The sequence below is a fragment of the Dromiciops gliroides genome, chromosome 2, assembly GCF_019393635.1.
Source record: "Dromiciops gliroides isolate mDroGli1 chromosome 2, mDroGli1.pri, whole genome shotgun sequence".
Lineage (NCBI taxonomy): Eukaryota > Metazoa > Chordata > Mammalia > Microbiotheria > Microbiotheriidae > Dromiciops > Dromiciops gliroides.
In genome coordinates, this window is record NC_057862.1 from 547169670 (window position 1) to 547188705 (window position 19036).

General features: G+C 48.8%; 1 protein-coding gene across 1 annotated transcript; it reads left to right on the top strand.

Annotated features, from left to right (window-relative positions):
• The first annotated feature begins 10163 nt into the window (after window positions 1–10163).
• ADRA2B (adrenoceptor alpha 2B) lies at window positions 10164–14169 on the top strand. Its single transcript, XM_043981254.1, has one exon. It carries the CDS (start codon window positions 10806–10808, stop codon window positions 12114–12116), a length of 1311 nt encoding a protein of 436 aa, XP_043837189.1. The 5' UTR covers window positions 10164–10805; the 3' UTR covers window positions 12117–14169.
• The last annotated feature ends 4867 nt before the right edge of the window (window positions 14170–19036 follow it).

Here is a 19036-nt window from a genome sequence, read left to right on the forward strand (position 1 = left end):
GGGAGTAGGCAACAGTGGCTTTAGGGAGAAATTTGGAATTCTCCCTTATACTCATCCTCCAGTGGAGAAGTCACCATCCATCTCTCCAGAGAGGAAGCTTCATTCTCTAGACATCCAGGTCACCCAAGGTGAGCTGGGGCTTCTAAATGCCCTGCCAACAACCAACAGTCAAATGTCTTCCTTTAGCCACATGGCACCTGCCCCTCTCTTGAAGCCTCTGATTAACAAGATTCTAGTTCAGATGAAGTCACCTCTGCTCGCTGCCTTCCCCCAGACTTCTCACCTGAGCCATCTGATGGAAGATGTGACAAGTAACCGCTTTATTTCCCCCATTCCCCCCCAAAAAAGCCAATACCTGCGAAGGGAGACTCCAAAAGAGGTTTTTCAAAGGTCTGGAGGAGCTCACTCTGAGGTCAGAACCACCACGGTTGATGGAAAGGAACTGAGACAAGCTGGCTTTCCTTCCACAGCGGGGTCAGCATATTTTGGAGGGGAAGTGGCCAGCCCTGCTGTCTCTGTAAATTCAATCCTGTCCCTGGAGGATTCTGGGAACCCAAAGCCACATGCTTCTGGAAGAATAAAACAGGGGGGCCTGGGAATAGCTGGAAAGAACTGGATTCCTCCCTTTGCCCCTCTCAGGAGATGTCCCTCTGGAGGGATCCAGCTTTTTCTAGGGGGATCGATGATCCCCCTGCTTCCTGTAGAGCCTGAGAGGATCCCAAGGGGATATAAATTCAAGGGGACTTTGTCCCTCCTGGCTCCAGAGGTGGAGAGAAAGGTAGTATCCTTTCTTTCCTGGATCTCCAACTCCAACAGTGTCACACCAGGGCATCCCATGCCTCCACCCCAATCTCTAGAGGATTCTCTGAGCCAAACTTTCCCTCTTGCTCAGGCCAAACCAGAAATTCTAAGGCAATGGAGGGTTCCTGATCCCAAGTTTGCTGCATCAGGAATTGTGCTTTTAAAAACCCCATTGGGCCTCGTGAGCATGGTGCCCCTTTGGGAGTGCCAGGGCCTAAGCAGAGTTGGAGAATCAGCTTATTTTCCTGAACCCAAGGCTTTGGAGAAGGAATATCCCTCTGCTTTTGGTGAGAATCCCTCCTCAGCAATAGAGGCCACAGTCCTGTCCCCACAGGCCCTCAAGCCTCACATCCCTTTCCCAGATGGATCAAAAGGGGATGAAGGGAGGGGCCAATTTGGAATTACATCTGTTCCTTTGATCCAGACGAAGGTGGCCCATTTGGTGAGGGATGAAGTAGCACAGACTCTGGAGGAGAAACATGGAACCTCAAAAGAATTGGGAGACAGAGACCCCACATCCCCTCCCTTCAGGTCTGACTTTGACAGTGATGCTCTGCCCTTGAGATATCCTTCTGTGGGGCCGGATGTCTTCCAGGGGATATCTGATACCGAGGCCTTGCCAACTCTGGGGACTCCAACTAGTAAATGGGCCAGAGGAACACTTTTCCCCATGACGACCTCAGGAATGGGGCCAGAGCCAGTGGAGAGACTGCAAGAAGGAGGAGCTGCCTGGACAGCAATCCTCCGTGGGGAGCCCAGGGTGAAGCAGGGGCTCCCAGAGGGCAGACTCAAAATTCAAGCCCACCCCAAATGGCTATTTCTAGGGACCTCTCTTTCCCTGACTGGGCATGGGATGGAGGCTCAGGTTACTGGCAGCCCCTCTCTGCAGGAACCTCACACTAAGAAGGGCAGAGGAGAAGGCTCCTCTCTGAGCCCTTCCAAGGCTGGACATGGCAATGTGCCCATGACAGACTACTTCAACCCCAGGGAGCCATTTAGTGAGAACCTGCTCCACCATATGGCTTGGGTGGGGAGGCAGGGGGTCCGGAGTAGGCCCACTGATGAGGAAGAACATAGCAGACAGTTCCACCCACATGGGAGTCTCCCATCTGTAGGGAGGGAAGCTGTCTCCAAGTCCCTCGTCACTGTTAGAGCTGAGAGAGAAGCTGAGGAAGTCAGAAACATGGTGGGGGAAAGTAGGAACCTGGTTGCGTCCTCTGCAGTCAGTTCTGAGAGAACAAAGTCAGCCTCAAGCCAGTCACATTTTGTCCATCTGTCTTCTCCTGGGGAAAGGCTGGACCAGGCTCTAAAGCCCACAAAGACTAGGCCCAAAGCCCATGGGTCCCAGAGAGGCAGAAGGGAACTCGTTTTTTCCCCAGTGGGTATCACTTCACCTTTGGGCAAAACTTCTGATCTCAGCATGAGCCCTGCCCCTGCCCCTGCCCCTGCCTCTTCTACCTTCTCACATCTTCCCCAGCACCTGGCTTTCACTAGGATTGCTAAACTGTCCATAGCTGCTTCAGTGACAAGAGAAACCACCACCCAAGGGAAGCGACAGAAGCACCAACAGAGCCTTCCCCTCCAGAAAAGGGGCTTTTTGCAGGGTCCAGGAAAGTCCAATCCTGATTCAAGGACTCCTCAGGCCCCTCGGCGGTTCTGGTACTGTGACCAGTCAGAGCAGGGAAGGGGCTGTGCTCGGAACCAAGAAGGCCCTGCTTCTGGGAATATCAGCTCTCAAGGTCCAGGGCTGGGCTCCTTGGCCCCCTCTGGCTGGTCAGAACCTATCTCTTTAGTGAGACTCGGAGCACAAAGGCAGAGCTCTGAGTGGGCGGCTATATCTGGGCATTCTTGGCTCTGTCTTGATGGAAGCTGCTGGGAGGTCTTTTTGCAAGACCTAGTCATTTCCCAAGACCTTGAGATGAAGGGTCCGCTGGCTGGAGTCCTTGCCTCTTGGCCAAAGTCTCTCCAGATAGAGGCGGCAGGCATTGCCCCCACCAAAGAGGTACAGATACCCCAGGAGGCACTTGGGTCTCAGCAGCTACCATCCCGAGCAGCATCCTTTCATCCAGACTGGTCACCACAGTCTCCAATCACAGGGCCCCATTCTATAGACAACCCTTCCTTGAGACCTGCCCTTCCTGGGAGCCGGCCAGACCCTTGGTCCTCTGACTGGTTCTGTGACTTTGAGACAGACTTGTGTGGGTGGCAGCAGAATGGGACTGGCGCTGCCTGGGTGCTCACTCAAGACCAGAACGGTCGTCCCTGGAGTGGCAGCTTCCCCTGGGAGAGCACTTGTCATTTCCCTGGAGGTAAGTGGATCCCAGGAGCACTCTGGAGCTGCTACCTACTTATAGGAATGATTTTGTATCCTGAGCATGAGAATGAGAGAACAGTGCCTGAAGGACACCTGTCAGTGAGTGTTAAAGACACTTAATTTGTCTAGCTCACTTCTTCCTCTTAGCAAATGTCTTTTATTTTTTTTTTTTTAGTGAGGCAATTGGGGTTAAGTGACTTGCCCAGGGTCACACAGCTAGTAAGTGTTAAGTGTCTGAGGTCAGATTTGAACTCAGGTCCTCTTGAATCCAGGGTCAGTGCTCTATCCACTGTGCCACCTAGCTGCCCCCGAAAATGTCTTAAGTAGAAAACAGTGTTTAATGGGAAGGCTGAAATTTGAGTGCAGGCAGATACATGTCTATTAGAAGAAAAAGCACTGGGTTCAGAAGGCCTGGTCTGAACCCTGGCTCTGAAACTAGATGTGACAGTGGGTTAAGTCATAGCTCGCCCTCAGTTTGCTAATCTATAAAATGGGGATATCTGTCCAGCCTTTCTCACAGGACTGTTAAGATCAAACAAGTTGACATAGGTTTAAAAAGTGCTTTGTAAGCCTTAAAGTACAATATAAATGTGAAATTTCCTCTACCCTATTGAGAGGAGGTGGATACAGCTAGTTCAATAAAGACTGCTGTGAGCTTCCTATAATCTCTCAGAACATTCCCTTCAAACAAGACCCCCAACTTCTTGCCATTCAATATCATTTGTTAAACCCACAAAGTACAAAGGGTCATGGTTGGTGCCAGGGACGAAACCAAGAAAAATATTTGAATCTAACCAGAAACCCTTGGTGCCTTTTTTTTCCTTACAAGTAGAAGGCAATTAGGCTCTGGGGAAAGTAACCCATCTTACAGACGAGGAAAATGGAGGTTCACAAAAGGTAACTTGCCTTGTTCAAGTTGACATAGCTAGTCCTTTGAACACAGGTGTCCAATCTCCTAGTTTAATGATTTAAAAAAAAAATTCACTTGTCCGTGCTTGTTTCTTTACTTATAAAGTGAGCCTAAGAACAGAGGATTTCCAAAATCATCTTTAGTGTTAACATTTTTGGATTTTGTTGTGCCTGACTCCCGGACAGTAAAAATCCTAAAATTTTTGGAGATTCTAGGTCGTTTATAGTTGGATATCTCTGTTTTTCCCTTTGTCTTCTTCCACACCCCAGGAAACCATCTGTCCCTGCAGAACCAGGTTTCTCTACAAACAATCCCCAAAGCTGTTCTGATTAGCCCAATCTTGCACGGAGCCAGATGGGTTGGATTTTGGTATGGTCCCCTGCAGCCCGGCATAGGTAGGTGTCAAATGAGGCTGGGGGTTCTTGGGTACAAGGTTCTCAGAGCGTACAAGGCCGGACCCCCTTCTAAGTATACCTCGGGATTATACTCCCCATCTTTATGGATCGGGTTACAGTAGGATGGAAACATTTAGTCCAGATCTGGTTAGGTTTGCTAACCGTTACCTAAGCTTATGGAAAGGTGACCATCTCTTCGGTCTTTGAGATGGGTTAACTATTACCTGGATTCTATTTGGAGTTAGCAGTCAGCTGAAAGCTGAGACTCTTCCCACCCTCCTCCTGGGGCATAGAGTATCAAGGCCCCTATCTCATCTGGTTCTATCATCACTGCTTCCATTTTAGAGAGACCCCAGACCTTGGGCACCTCTGCTCACTGGGTTCTGTACTTGGGACCATTCTCTCTGGGATGATGTCTAGAAATGAGATATAAATATAAAAAGTACTGTATAAAACTTAAAGTGCTACATAATGATAACTATTGTTAGTAGCAAAAGATTCTGTGGACCTTACAGTGTGATATAAATACCATCTATTAATAATAATAGAACATATATATACATACATACTATATATTTTATGTATATGTGCCTGTCATACATACCACACATTTGTGTTTGTCACATATACAACATACATACGTATGTGTGTCTGTCTCAGTCCATTTTACTCCATGGAATAAGGGGGAAGAGGGTAGTGTGCCTATATTATATAAGACAGCAATAGGAATAGAGTATACATACATTGCACACGTGCATATATATATACACACATATTTTACAGATACACAATCCATATAACACCTATATAACATGCATATATTTATATGTGCACACAGATATATTATATACATAGAAGATACACATGTTTAATGCATACTATATATTTTGTGTATGTATACTCTATAAACATATCTAACAAATGTACTCTATAAACCTATGTATGTGTATATATACTCTATAGCTCCTTGCTGTCTTATGTAATATAGGCACATACATCCCCTCCTCTCTTATTCCATGAAGTAGAATGGACAGAGACAGACACACAGAGAGACTAGTGTCCAAGTTTATGCAATGAATGGAAGCATTCCAAACTTGGATTCTCCTAAGGTGTTTGATCTCTAAGAGTCCCTGATTCTGATCTCCTTCCAAGGAGGTAGGTTTCTTTGACAGGAACCATAAGTGTCTATGTCTACTCTCGGGAGCAATTTGGATGGCATCTAATCTGGTCCAGTGTGGGGCACCGGAGCTCATCTTGGAGCTGGGTGGAAATGAAGCTGTGGGCATCACGGAAGATACAGGTGAGTATTCCCCTTTCTGTTGGGGTGAGAAGCTATGAACATGGGTTCTGGGACTTCAGTCTCCAAAGTTTTGGCACCTTTGGGATACTAAAAAATAGTTCACCATTTTCTTGGAAGTTGGAAATGGGTATGTCAGGCCATTCAGGAATAACTGAGTCAGAAAAAAGTAGACGATTAAGCATGCTGTTTAAGAGAATATCCCCTGGGGAGAAAAAAAACAAGAGAGGATGTGTGTCTTGAACTCTTGAATTTATTATCTACTCTTTTCAGCCTAGTTTGATCTTAGAGTTTAGTGGTAAAGTACAGAGACAATGTAGATCCCTTTAACCACAAGGTAACTGGTGATCACAAGGGTACTTGTGATTCTCTAAGGATGTTTGGGGTAACATATAAGAGAGGCAGACTAAAGAGAGAGGAGGAAGAGATTTACAATGTAGACCATCGTAGTTGATTCTGCCTTCTTGTCTATGTTTTGATAACCTTGAATATCTTTCTTTGTACTTCTCTTCAGGTGATGGTAGAGGGAGTTCATGGCCCAGAAGATGGTGCTCATGTGAGCATCGATAACCTTTCTGTCTCTAGCCACCAATGGCCAAAGGGAGAAACCAAGCTTCTTTGCCGTTCCTTTAAGGAAGCCCTAAATAAAGCTTGAATTAAGAAATAAGTTCTGAGCTGTTGAGTTTGAGTTTCAATTCTAAGGGGAACTTGCACATCAATTCAACACACTTATTAAATACCTGTGTACACAAGGTACTGTGCTAGGTGCTGGGAATAAGAAAACAAGATAGCCACTGCCCCTCCAAGAACTTATATTCTCTGGGGGTTTCTAAGTAAAACTGAGGTGATTTGAGAAAGATAAGGTGGGGTTAGGATAGACTGGAGTAGGGGTAGAGGAGATGGTAAATTAGAAGGGAGGTGATGAGAGTCTGAACAAGGTCAGGGGCAGTGAGATGTAGATTAGAAAATGAGAAGAAATTTAGAATCCACAAACTTTGACACATAATTTGAGGGGTGAGAGAGAGGAAATTCATGGATGGTCCTGAGGTGATTGGGAGGACAGTGGTGCCCTCCACAGGGGAAGTTTGGTGGGTCCCCAGACTGCCTTGCCTCTTGTAGAGGTAGTGACAGCAAGGTATGCTATTACCTAGTCCTTCTCCTATTAATGTTAACTGTTCAAGGGGACGCAGTTGGTAGCACCTTATATTAACTCAACAGATTTTGTGCTACCTTCAGCTTCACCTGTAGGGAAAGTTTGAGCTTTGCCCTGCAGGGCAAAGTACTCAATGGTATATTTTGAGAAGAGGCTTTGGGTAGGGTCCTGTAGAAGCAGTATCCATCTCAGGAGCTTCCTCAAGGTACAGGTGAGCATACATGTATCTGTGACAGTTCATAGATGACCAAGAGCCAGAAACCTCTTCATCTATTAAAGAGGAACAGTTCATTCTTGCGCTACTTACCTCATGGAGGTCACTGAATGCAAAATGTTTTGTAAACTGAGACAGAACCTTTGATTTCATTGGTATAGGAAACACCCAGATGAGGAAATTCCCTCTATCAATGCAGGTCAGCACCTTCTTTGCAATTTACACTTGCCTAAAGCAGCGAGAGGGCAGTGGATCAAGTACCTGACGTGGAGTCAGGAAGACTCATCTTCTTGAGTTCAAATCCAGCCTCAGACACTTACTAGCTGTGTGATCCTGGGCAAGTCATTTCACCCCGTTTGCCTGGGTTTCCTCATCTGTAAAATGAGCTAGAGAAGGATATGGCAACCCACTCCAGTATCCGTGCCAAGAAAACCCCAAACGGTAGGGTCATGAGTTAGACACGACTGAACAACAAGAGACAGAAGTCAAGTGTCTTGTTCTGGCTCACACAGCTAATATGTGGCAGAAGTAGGATTTGAACCCAGGTCTTTCTGCCTTCAAGCTCAGCTCTTTAACTATTCTACTAGCCTCACTCTCATTTTGTAAATTTGGAAGTCTTGTGGAAATGTAAGCTGGGAACAATTCTTTCAGAGAAAAAAAGGAATTTCTAGTTTAGACATTAGTGTTGCAGCCTAGAAGGGGATCTAGAGAAAATCTGGTTCTTGGCCCAATCCTGCTGTGAAGTGTTCCTTTCTTCTTGGTGAATTAATGCCTGTTTCTGCAAGGAGTGTCATGTTGTTGTCTTGGGCAGACATTACTGGGCTGCAGGAAGTAGCATGAAGCCCACTTAAGTAAGTACTGACTAGGCTGGTCCAGGCTCAAACTCTATCCCAGGATTAAGAGGGAGGTACCTCAGCACTTTCGGCATCAGCTCCATCTCAATGATACCAGCAAGACCAGCAACCAGCAATTTTAGGGCCCAGGGCAAGCAACACAGAAGGGGCCCCTGAAATTAACTCAAGACAAATCCAGTCATTGTTGGGGGTGGGAGAAGTCCCAGGTGTGCATGTGTATGTTTGAGGGAGGAGACAGACTGGGAAACCTTGAGGCTTTTTTCACGGTGGTGGGTGAGGGTGGAAAGGAAGAAAGCCATCTGCCAACTTCCTATTTTAACAAATTATTCTGCTAACTAGTTGCTAAACTGGATTGTTTCTAGTTGCTAGAGCATGGCTCCGGGGCAAAGTACAGTCTGCCACCTTCCCCCAACGCCCAAAGCCAAAGTTAGAGCTTTTAGTGCTAGGAACTCTAACCGTCGGTGATCCCTGGGTTCAGACTGAGGTGTGGAAAGGACAGACCACTCAGGCTGAATATCGTGGTGAGCTGGGGTGAGCTGAGAGATAGGTGGAATGGGAAAGACTGTTAGGGTGTGCGTGCGCGTGTGTGTTAGGGCTGGTGGTATCAAGTTAAAGACATTATCTTAACTCTTCCCACCAGTCCATTAGTCTCTAGCACAGAGACTAAGACTCTCCCAGGGCTGTTTAAAGTGTTTTGCAGAGATTGCAGAGCACTACAGCTGCAGGGTGCTTCTCTCCCTCACCTATAGGTGATATGGAGAGGGGGAAGAGTTACTGAGTGAGAGCGATGTGGACTCTGCTTCTAGGAAGGGGGCAGGACAAAGAATGAATCCGCCTCATTAATTTATCTCCACATCACCTTCCATTTGCAGACACTATTGTCTGTGGGTCGGAGGGACGTAGGATGGCGGGTCAGCCTTCTCTTTACCTATCCTTCCTATTAATTATTAGGGTTGTTTCCATGGGACCAGATCAGCATACATCTTATCTCATTTGTCCTCAGGCTAGGAAAAGAGAGTGTATTTTCTCAGACTCTTTGGGGAGAGGGCAGGAAGGCCTGAATAAAAAGAGAAACTGAGGTATGAGGCATGAGCTGGGGAAGAGAGGAAGAAAAGTCACACAGAGAAAATGAATGAGAGCTGCTTTTTCTTTGCATCTCAAGACCACCATCTGAGGGAGAGAGGAAGAACTTGCTGCTGCGACTTCGCTGCAGATTCGGAAACCCGGGCATCTCTCCTGTTGCTTTTCTGGGCTGGGGGAGCATTTAGATGCCCAAGAAGAGATGAAGTCTTTTTCCTTTGCCTTAGGTAGGGGTTTTGGGAGGGAGCCCTGGCCTCTGTGGGGGGTCCTGGGCGCTCCGAAGGCAGTAGGGGGCGCTCTCTAACCGGCGATCAAAGGGGGTCTTGGGCTCAGTCTGCGCTCCACGAGGAGGTGCCCGGTCGGGGTGGGGGGGTGGTGGCGGGGGCAGTGGTGATCTCCGTGCCAAAAGGCGGGTGGCCTTTGGACCCTGTGTGCCCACCGGATCTCCTTCTGGATCCCCAGAGCTGGGGCAACGCAGTAGGGTACTGGTTGCCTCTTCCCCCACCCCTTCCCCAGCCCCCCAGGCTTGGGGCTGCTAGATGGGTTCCGCCTGTAAGCACAAGCCACCTCTTCGTCCCGCCACACCCCACGCTTCAGCTGCCCCCCCTCCCCACGCCCCTTTCACAGGGCCGCCCAGTCCGCATAGATGGCCCAGCCCTGGCTCCTCGCTCCCAGCCCCTCTCCCCAATCCAGCCAACCCCAAACATTCTCCCGCCCCACCTCAACTGACTGACCTCTGCAACCACACGTCCTGAGCCCCCTCTTATGTAATGTACGCTTCCAGCAATCTCGGCATCCCCATTCCCCTCAAACAGCCTTCCCCGCATCTCTCCCTACGACTGCAGGCAAGCTCGCCACACCCAGCCCCCCTCCCTTTAGGACCCCTCGGCAGTGGCCCTCCAAAAATAGGGGCGAGGGGAAGAGCGCAGGAGACAGTGGGGTTCCCCAAGAGGAGGCTGCGCTGCTGCGGGCTCCCCAGCGGTCCGCCCTTTGGCCGTGCTCACCTTCTCCCCATCTCTTCCATCCCTGTTTCCCTCCCTCTTCTTCATCCCTCCCTCCCTCTCTTCCTGCCCCCCTCCCCCCCCCACTCCTTTGCTCCCCTCCCCTCTACGTCTCCTCCCTACTCCGTCTCCTCCCTTCCACTCCCCCTGCCCGGGGCTGCCTGCTCGGCTGCCTGCCTGCCAAGCCTGCCTGCTCGCCTGACATCACGGTTCCAGCTCCGCTCCGGGTTGGAAAGGGGAGAGTCTGCACCTCTCACAGCGCTTTGGTGAAGGAGCAGGAGATGCTCGGAGCTTCCCCCTCACTGCCCTCCTACCCCTAGCACAGCAGATCTGGGCTTGGGACAGCTTCACGTCTGGAGGTCGCAACTTTTCCCCGGACTAGAGCGCACCGCTGGGGCACTCCAAAGGGGAAGGGGCAGAAGCCCCCAGGAACTTCACAAACTTCTCTGGGGCAGACCAGAGGGAAAGCAGCAGCCTCAGCCCAGAGGAGGATGTAGAGCCGCAGCCAGTGAACAAAACTGTGCCCTTCTTCCTCTCCACCCCACATCGGACCTCTAGCCAGTCATAGGGGCTGGATGCTGCTCTTGGTCCCAGGACAGAATGGGCTGGTCCTGCAGGTCGCTGGCTTAGCCCCTGGGGTGCCAACCCCAGGGACTGCGCCCTCTTCCAGCCCCCCGCTGCTGGATGTCCTGCTTTTAACTCCAGATTGTCCCTCAGAAAGGCGGCAGGGCTGGCCCTCACAGCCTCTCCCTGGCAAGCCCCTTCGGACTCTTCCTGCCCTCTGCTATGGATAGCCCAGAGCCCTACTCAGTGCAGGCCACTGCAGCCATCGCAGCGGTCATCACCTTTCTCATCCTTTTCACCATCTTTGGCAACGCACTAGTCATCCTGGCCGTGTTGACTAGCCGCTCCCTTCGAGCCCCACAGAACTTGTTCCTGGTTTCTCTGGCTGCAGCTGACATCTTGGTGGCCACCCTCATCATCCCCTTCTCACTGGCCAACGAACTGCTGGGATACTGGTACTTCCGGCACACCTGGTGTGAGGTCTATCTGGCCTTGGATGTCCTTTTCTGCACCTCCTCCATCGTGCACCTGTGTGCCATCAGTCTGGACCGCTACTGGTCAGTGAGCCGTGCCCTAGAGTACAACTCCAAGAGGACCCCCCGAAGGATTAAGGGCATCATTCTCACCGTTTGGCTTATTGCTGCCTTCATCTCGCTGCCCCCACTCATTTACAAGGGTGACAAGGGCAAGAAACCTGGAGGCAGACCCCAGTGTAAGCTTAATGAGGAGGCCTGGTACATCCTCTCCTCCAGCATTGGCTCCTTCTTTGCACCCTGCCTCATCATGATTCTGGTCTACCTGCGGATCTACCTAATCGCCAAGCGCCGTAACCGCCAGGGTCCCCATGGCAAGCGGGCCCCCGGTGACGGGGACACTAGGCCCTCTGGCCCCGGTGGGGCATCTGCAATATCTAAGCTGCCACCCTCTGTTCTCCCAGCCGCAGGCGAGGCCAATGGTCATTCCAAGCCTCCTGGGGAGAGAGAGGGAGGGGAACATATTGGAGATCCCACACCACCTTCCACACCTCCCAACCAGAGCTCTGTGGGGCCAGAGGATGGCAGTCATAGGCAGGAGGAGGAAGAAGAAGATGAGGAGGAAGAAGAAGGGTGTGGGCCTCCAGCCCTTCCAACCTCCTCCTCTACCCAAGGAACCCCAAACTTTCAGCCTCCCCAGGGCTCCCAGATGTTGGCCACCCTCCGGGGCCAGGTTCTCTTGGCTCGACAACCTGCTTCCTTGGGGCTGCAGCCATGGAGGCGCAGGACCCAGATGAACCGAGAAAAACGCTTCACCTTTGTGCTGGCCGTAGTGATCGGAGTCTTTGTCCTCTGCTGGTTCCCTTTCTTCTTCAGCTATAGCCTAGGGGCCATCTGTCCCCAGCACTGCAAGGTCCCTCATGGCCTTTTCCAATTCTTCTTCTGGATTGGCTATTGCAACAGTTCCCTCAACCCTGTCATCTATACCATTTTCAACCAGGATTTCCGCAGGGCCTTCCGCAGGATCCTTTGCCGCCAATGGACTCAGACAGCCTGGTGAATTGGGTGTCCCAGTGAGGGTCCTTGAACCTTCCCAGTTTTATATAGCGGAACCATCGGTCTGGGTAGCTCCCAGTGGCCTTTTCTCTCTACCTGGTACCTGATTGTAGCCCTAAGCTCTTTAAATCCCCCTCTTCTTGATCAGCTGGGCAGCCTTCTGAGGAGAGTATTGTGTGGGGATGTGTGTGTGTTTGTGAGTGTGTATGTGTGTGTCCTGGAGCATAATTATATTTTACCAGTACTTGGTGGGATGGAGCATTTGCTTGGTGGATGGAGGGTGAGGCCGAGTGAGATAAGGATCAGAGGCCAAATCCTGGAGAAGACCTCCCAATGGAAGATCGATGGCTTTTCCCCCCAGCCCTGCCGGTCTCCAAGCAAACTGGGTACCTTTCCCTTCTCAGGGAACCTGGCCTCCCCAGTTGGCCCTGTCTGAGTTCCCTGGGAGGACGCTTACCTGGGAATGTTTCCAAAGAGCAAGGAAGGCCAGACTTGAACATTTCCAGGGAAGGCAAGTTTCTGAGGCGGTAATGGAGACATATCGTCACTCCCCAACAGTCCCCACTGTCCTGCAGGGCTCGGAGAATTGCTGGTGGCTCCGTATCCCCAGCGCTTCCCTTTTTTTCTGCCCTTCCTTTGGTTTGAGGCTTCTTTTCAAGAGAGCCTGTGCTTTTGTTCCTTCGACTAGCTCCCGGTGGGAGTCAGCACGCCCTGCCTCTGCTTCACCCGGTGAGCCTGGATCACAGGTACTTCCCTACTTGGTGCCTCAGTCTCCCCCCTCTGCAAAAACCAGGGCAACAATAGCTTGCCGCCTACTCGCAGAGAGAAGATGAAAGGGTTTGCAAAAAAAGCTTTGAGCTCCGTGGGGGAACGTGCTAGAGAAACAGAGAAATAGAAAATGTGATTATCCGGTGATATAAAAATCTCCTTTTCTCTGTGTTTACCACCACCTGTCTTCCTATGGAATTTAGTTCTGTGCCTGTGTTGTATGAATTCCTACCCCAAACCCGGAAGCCAAGAGAAAGAGAGAAGAGAGTCGCTCCCTCTTTTAAAGGGCTTCATTGAAAATGTGCTCCTCTTGCCTCCAAAGGTTTGAGTTCTTATTTTGCATGACAACTTCTTGACATTTCACCTGAACACTAGGAGTTCCTTCTGCTTCCTTCTGTCCCCCAACACTGGATAAGTCTTTTGTCATCAGCCAGGCAAATTATTTCCTCCAAGATGGCTAAAAATACCCGGTCTGTGGGAACAAACTGAGAGGGATGGGTGTCGGAGACTTCAGGGGAATGAGGGCTGTACACTGGACTGGGCTGCCGTGGTCAGAGCAGGTGAGGGGAGCTCTGCATGGCTTGTGGAAGTGCTAGGGAAGTCAGGTTCCCGGAGTCCAGGATGCCCAGGCCTTAGGAACCTCGCCATCGGGATCAGTACCATTAGAGAATGAGTTTTGTGGTTCCACACCTCTGGGCCTGGGGAGTCTTAGAACAACTTATCCTCTGCCCCCTTCCCAGTCTCTGAATGTTTAGTACAACTGAGACTATCTGAACGATATCCTCAGTGTCCTCCCAGGGGAGTGTCTGGCTATCTGCCTCTAGTAAGAACTCCTGGTGTAATGGACAACAGGAGCCCACTTGGCTACTGAATTCCTAGATGGTTGTGGGCACTTCTGTGGGTCTGGGTCTGACCCCTTCTGACACTTCTGTGGTCCTGACCTCACACTGGTGTCTCTGGGCAGCTTTGGTGCTGGGGAAGAAAAGAGGGGAAGTGAGGAGTGTCCCAGGCTTAGCGACGGGGGGCTGAGGGGAGACTAGATAAATGGGCACCACCAAGCCCAGAGAAATGTCTTCTTTGGGAGGAGGGGCAGACTGGCCTTGACTGTAGCAGTCAGCAGGAAGGTGAGGGATGTTCCCAGGATGGAAACATGACCACCATCGTGGAGCTACAGACTGTGGGAGGGGACAGCCAGCAACCTATGCTTTCTGGTCTTGTTATTTGTGCCTGTGGCATTCTCCTGTTTTGTCCTGACCCAGCAACGCCGCATGCAGGTGTTTCTAAGAAGTCTGAGCTTTTTTTTTTTTAAACAATAAAGGATATTTTTTAATAAGGAAGTTGTGTGCTCAATGCCCAGGAAACTGCTAGGAGACTATTATTCCCATTCTTCCCCCCTCCTAGTACTAAGGTCTCAGGGCCTTGGATGAGATGGTGAGGGGGCAGTTCGGTGTTTTTCTCCCTAGACCCTGGGCAGCTCTGGGGACTCCCCATCTTATAGCGGGATTGTAAAGGGAATTTAAGAACGGTGGGAAGACAAAGACTGTGTATCTGTCCTTCTTGTGGGGGCTCGGAGTTGCGTCTCTAGGACTTCCTGTCCCACGGCCTTGGCCAAAGAGAACAGAGGGTGGGATAGGCAGAATCTCTCCCATGTGTGGATTGGCAGGACTATGTGTGTGGATTGAGTGGGCAAAGGGTGTGCTCCTCTGCTGGGAACAACCGAAATAATGGGAACACAGGGGAGAAGTGAATGTGGGAGTAGCTACTACTCTCTTCAGAGAAGGCTCCCCAGGCCACTTTCAGCTTTAGAAAAGGACAAAGGAAATGGTTTGCGGTTCATGGGGAACCCCGTCCCCCCATTGCCTTGTGATTTCTCCCCTAGGGCATGAATGAAGGTAGAAAGGAGGAGGGGGATGGAACATCTTCCTTTTCCTCTCCCCAGTTGGCAGAGTCAGCTCCCCTTCTTTTTGCTCATTTATTGTGGGTAATCTTCAGGCTGGGCTTTGCTAGTTATTGGGGACCCTGACTGTCAGGAAGGGAACAAGTCAGTTAAAAAGCTATATTCTCTTTGAGCTCCTGTTGTACTGGTAGATGCAGCTGAAGCTGAACAATAAGAGCTGTAATCTTTTGACCTGGGCAAACACAGACTTTTATCGGGTTCTCAAACACAGAAGACAAACACCAAATTACTTGTAAAATAAAAAAAAAGTTGGGGGAAGGGAGTATAGAACATTCAGCCTTGGGCCTGACTTACTGTCCCTGGGTACCAGCTCCCCAGGGGCCCTTGTCTCTAATTCCAGGGTTTTGACCTTCCACTACCTTCTAAATTTGCCTAATCATTGAACTCACAACTCGAGGCCCTGCGTGCTTCCTGACTCCTGGCTCCTAAGGCACTTTGACATCTTGATTTCTCATGCTTAAACTATAATGACAATTTTCCTTGCAGCTGCTCTATCCCCTCCCTCCCCACAGTGTTCTTTGTTCCGAGTACTAGCTTTTTGCACTTGCTTCTACCCAGTTCCTCTTTAGCTCCCTCCACATACCCCAAGAGAGTTTTCTAGGGCTTATTCACCAGGGGAAAGAGAATATGCGAATTAAAAAATAATACACTGGAGGAAGGTAATTAAAAATGTGCAACACATAAATCTACCTAGCCCCAAATTAGTTTGTCTCTAAACTTCCGAAGCTAGCCTGCCTGGCTAGAATTTCCTAGCTTCACCACCGATGGTCCACAATTCTCTAGATAGAAGACTTGAGTGTCCAGGCAACTCAGTTAAGACTTGGTCTTCTGGATCAATGTGCTTTGGGAATTGGAGTCGGTAACCTGTGTCCTCTGGATAGAGTGCATAGATCCATTTCACTGTCTCAGGTTTACTCTCAGCCAACCAGGAAACCTCCAGATAGCATTGCTGGGTTTTGGTGTTCCACCCATACTGAATCACTTAGCCAACTCATTTCTTCCCCATATCAGAGGGATGAACAAGGAAATACAGCAAGGTGAAGAGGCAAGTGTTCTCATCACCTCGAAAATTAGACTAATCCAACTTGGTACACAAACCATCCCCAAAGCTCACAGAAGATAACCCCTTTCCTTACAAGGGAGAATATACATTGGGTTCTTCTGGGTGTCTTCCTTTTTTAAAAGATTTGTTACAAATTATTTATTGAATTTTTTGGGTGTGTCTTCCAAAGCTGTGCAGTTGTGAGAGAGTAAGGTGGGGAGGATGTATGAGGCTCCATACAGAAGAAAAGTAAGCATCCTGGTGGCAGGGCAGACAGAGCCCTGGATCTGGGGTCAGGAAGAACTGAATTCAAATTCAGCCCAAGATGCTTTCTAGCTGTGTGACCCTGCTTGGGGCAAATCACAACCTCTGTTTGCCAAGATTTTTCATCTGTAAAACAAGAATGATAATTGCATCTACCTCCCAGGGCTGTTGTGAGGATAAAATGAGATCTTATTTGTAAAGCTCTACATAAATGCTATTATTATATTATAATTGCCTGCATGAAGTAATTTGAGGGCTCCATGCTGTATCTCAAACCCTGCCTCCCATCCCCCAAGATGCCTTCCTCAGCCAAATTCGTCAAGACCCCGACTTGCTCTGCCTAGCCTTATTATCACGTTGCTTGCAACAAGGATGGGTTGAGCTGGGATTCATTTGTTACCTTATCTCGCTTACTCATCCTTAGAGAGAACCAAGCTTAAGTCTATTCTAGTGCTTGTCACACAGTAGACACTTAATAAATGCTAGTTGACTGACTGACTATCCCTGAGGGCATGAAACATAGGGCTGGTAATTTTCAGTGGGAGGCAGGGAAAGCCAAGTAAACTGGATGAAGAAAGCTACTTTGGGCACTCAATCAATATCAATCAGAAAACATTCATTAATCACTTACCATATGCCAGGCATCCTGCTAAGCTCTGGGGATACAAAAAAGGTAAAAAAAAAAAATCCAAAACCAACAAAAACACCCCCAACCCAGTTCTTTCTATCAAAGAGCTTACATATGAATTTAGCGCTTTTTAACTTGGGGTCCACGGACTTAAATATTTTTTTTGATAACTGTATTTCAACATAATTGGTTTCTTTAGCTCTCCTATGTATCTTATATTATTTATGATTTTGAGGAAGGCCCTATAGGCAAAAGGGATCCATGAGACAAAAGAAACCCCTATCCTGATGATGGCATCAGCATATAAATAACTAGGTCCAAACAAGATCTATACAGAGTAAATGGAAGTTAATCTCAGAAGGGAAGGCACTAGCACCTGAGGGAGAGGGAGAAGCACTGAGAAAGGTCTCTGTTGGAGGGTGATATTTTAGCTAAGACCTGAAGGAAGCCAAGGAAACTAAAGAGGTGGAAGTGGGAAGGGAGAATATTCCAGGCACTGGCACAGCGAGTGCAAAGGTGTGGAGTCAGGAGATGGGAGTGTCTTATTTGAGGATCAGCAAGTGAGCTAGTGCATCTGGAGATTAGAGTGGAAGGGCATAAAGGATGGAAAGGTAGGAAGGTCCAAACTGTGAAGACCTTTAAATGCCAAACAGAGGATGTAACATCCTGGAGGTAATAGGGACCCAGGAGGGTGACATGGTCAGACCTGTGCCTGAGGACAGCCACTCTGGCATCCAGAGGTCAGGTCAGGTAATTTTTGGATGGTGGCTGAGTGGTTGATTAAACGTGATTTTTCTTAGAGATCATACTAGAGAAGGATCAGGTGAATACTATTTTGAGTTAAGTTGATGGTGTGGAGTTGAGGAATACCAAGCTTCTCAGTTATAGTGATATCTCTCAGAGACCCCTGAGATGGAGCAACCAATCCGACAATATCTACTGATATTGGCTTAATGGATAGACTGTTAGACTAGGATTCAGGAAGACCCGTGTTCAAATTTACATCTGAATATTTACTAGTTGTGTAACTAGTAGTTACATTCTCTGAGCCTCATTTTCTCTCATCTATAATATGGGGATATTTATGCCTGTGGTACCTATCTCACGGGGTCACTGTGAGTCTTAAACAAGAAAAGTACTTATGTCAAGGGCTTTGCATACCATAAAGCACTATGGAAGTTGTCCCCAAAGTCTTAGCAGCAGTTTAAAGCTTTAATAGTTTAAAACTGCGCTGAGGCTTTTGGGACACCCTGTATAAATGCACAGGCATTATTCTTACCGAGAGGCACGGTCTCCTACTGGATAGAGAGTCATCCTTGGAGCCATAAAGAACGGACTTCAAGTTCTGACTTTGACACCGTCTGATTACATGACCCAGGGCAAATCATAAAACTTCTCAGTGCTCTGGGGCCACCAGTTCTCTAAGACACTGCATTGCAGAGAAGGTGTGGACTTGCATCTGTAGAAAGGGTTTCTTTATCTGGGAGTCAAGTCAATAAGCATTTGTCAAGTGCCTACTCTATTAAGTCATTATTTCCAGTGATGGAGTTACAAAGAAAGGCAAAAACCAGCCCCTGCTTTCAAAGAGCTCACAGTCTAATGGGGGAGACAACAAGCAAGATATCTGCAGGATGAATCGGAGATGCTGTCAGGGTAAATCACCGACTAACATTATGAGGGACCAGGAAAGGCTTCTTATAGAAGGTGGGATTTTAGCTGAGACAAAGGGAGTCAGGAGACAGAGATGAGAAGGGAGAGAATTCCTTCTCCTAGGCATGGGAGGCACTCCTTTATTGGGGTTTGGGTATAGCCAGTAAACATGAGCGGAGGCAAGAGATGGAGAGGTATGAGTGAGGAACAGCCAGGAAGTCGGTATCACTGGATGGTATATTCAATGTATCAATGACATCACAGGTCCAATCTATCCCTATCTCCTATTGCCATCTGATCAGCACTGGGATAGGCATTAGGGGCAAAGACAGAGACATAAGCTCTCTTGCCTCACCAAGTTTCTCTTGGTGTCAGAGTTATACTCAGAATGCTCAGAATGGTTTAGGACAGGGAGTATGGGGGCAGAAAGCAGGTATCAATTGTTTATATCAAATGTTGGTGGTGGAAATGGAAGGTTGGAGTGGGGTGGGGATATTCATTTACTTAATGAAATACCTGGAAGGATGATGATTGTTGATAGCTTTTTGGCATCAGAGACAGAATATAGGGGTGGGGACAATGGACCGTTTGTCTGAACTTGGACAGAATTTTTCT

Coding starts and splice junctions, on each gene's coding strand:
- ADRA2B (XM_043981254.1), top strand. CDS start 10,806: ATGGATAGCCCAGAGCCCTACTCAGTGCAGGCCACTGCAGCCATCGCA.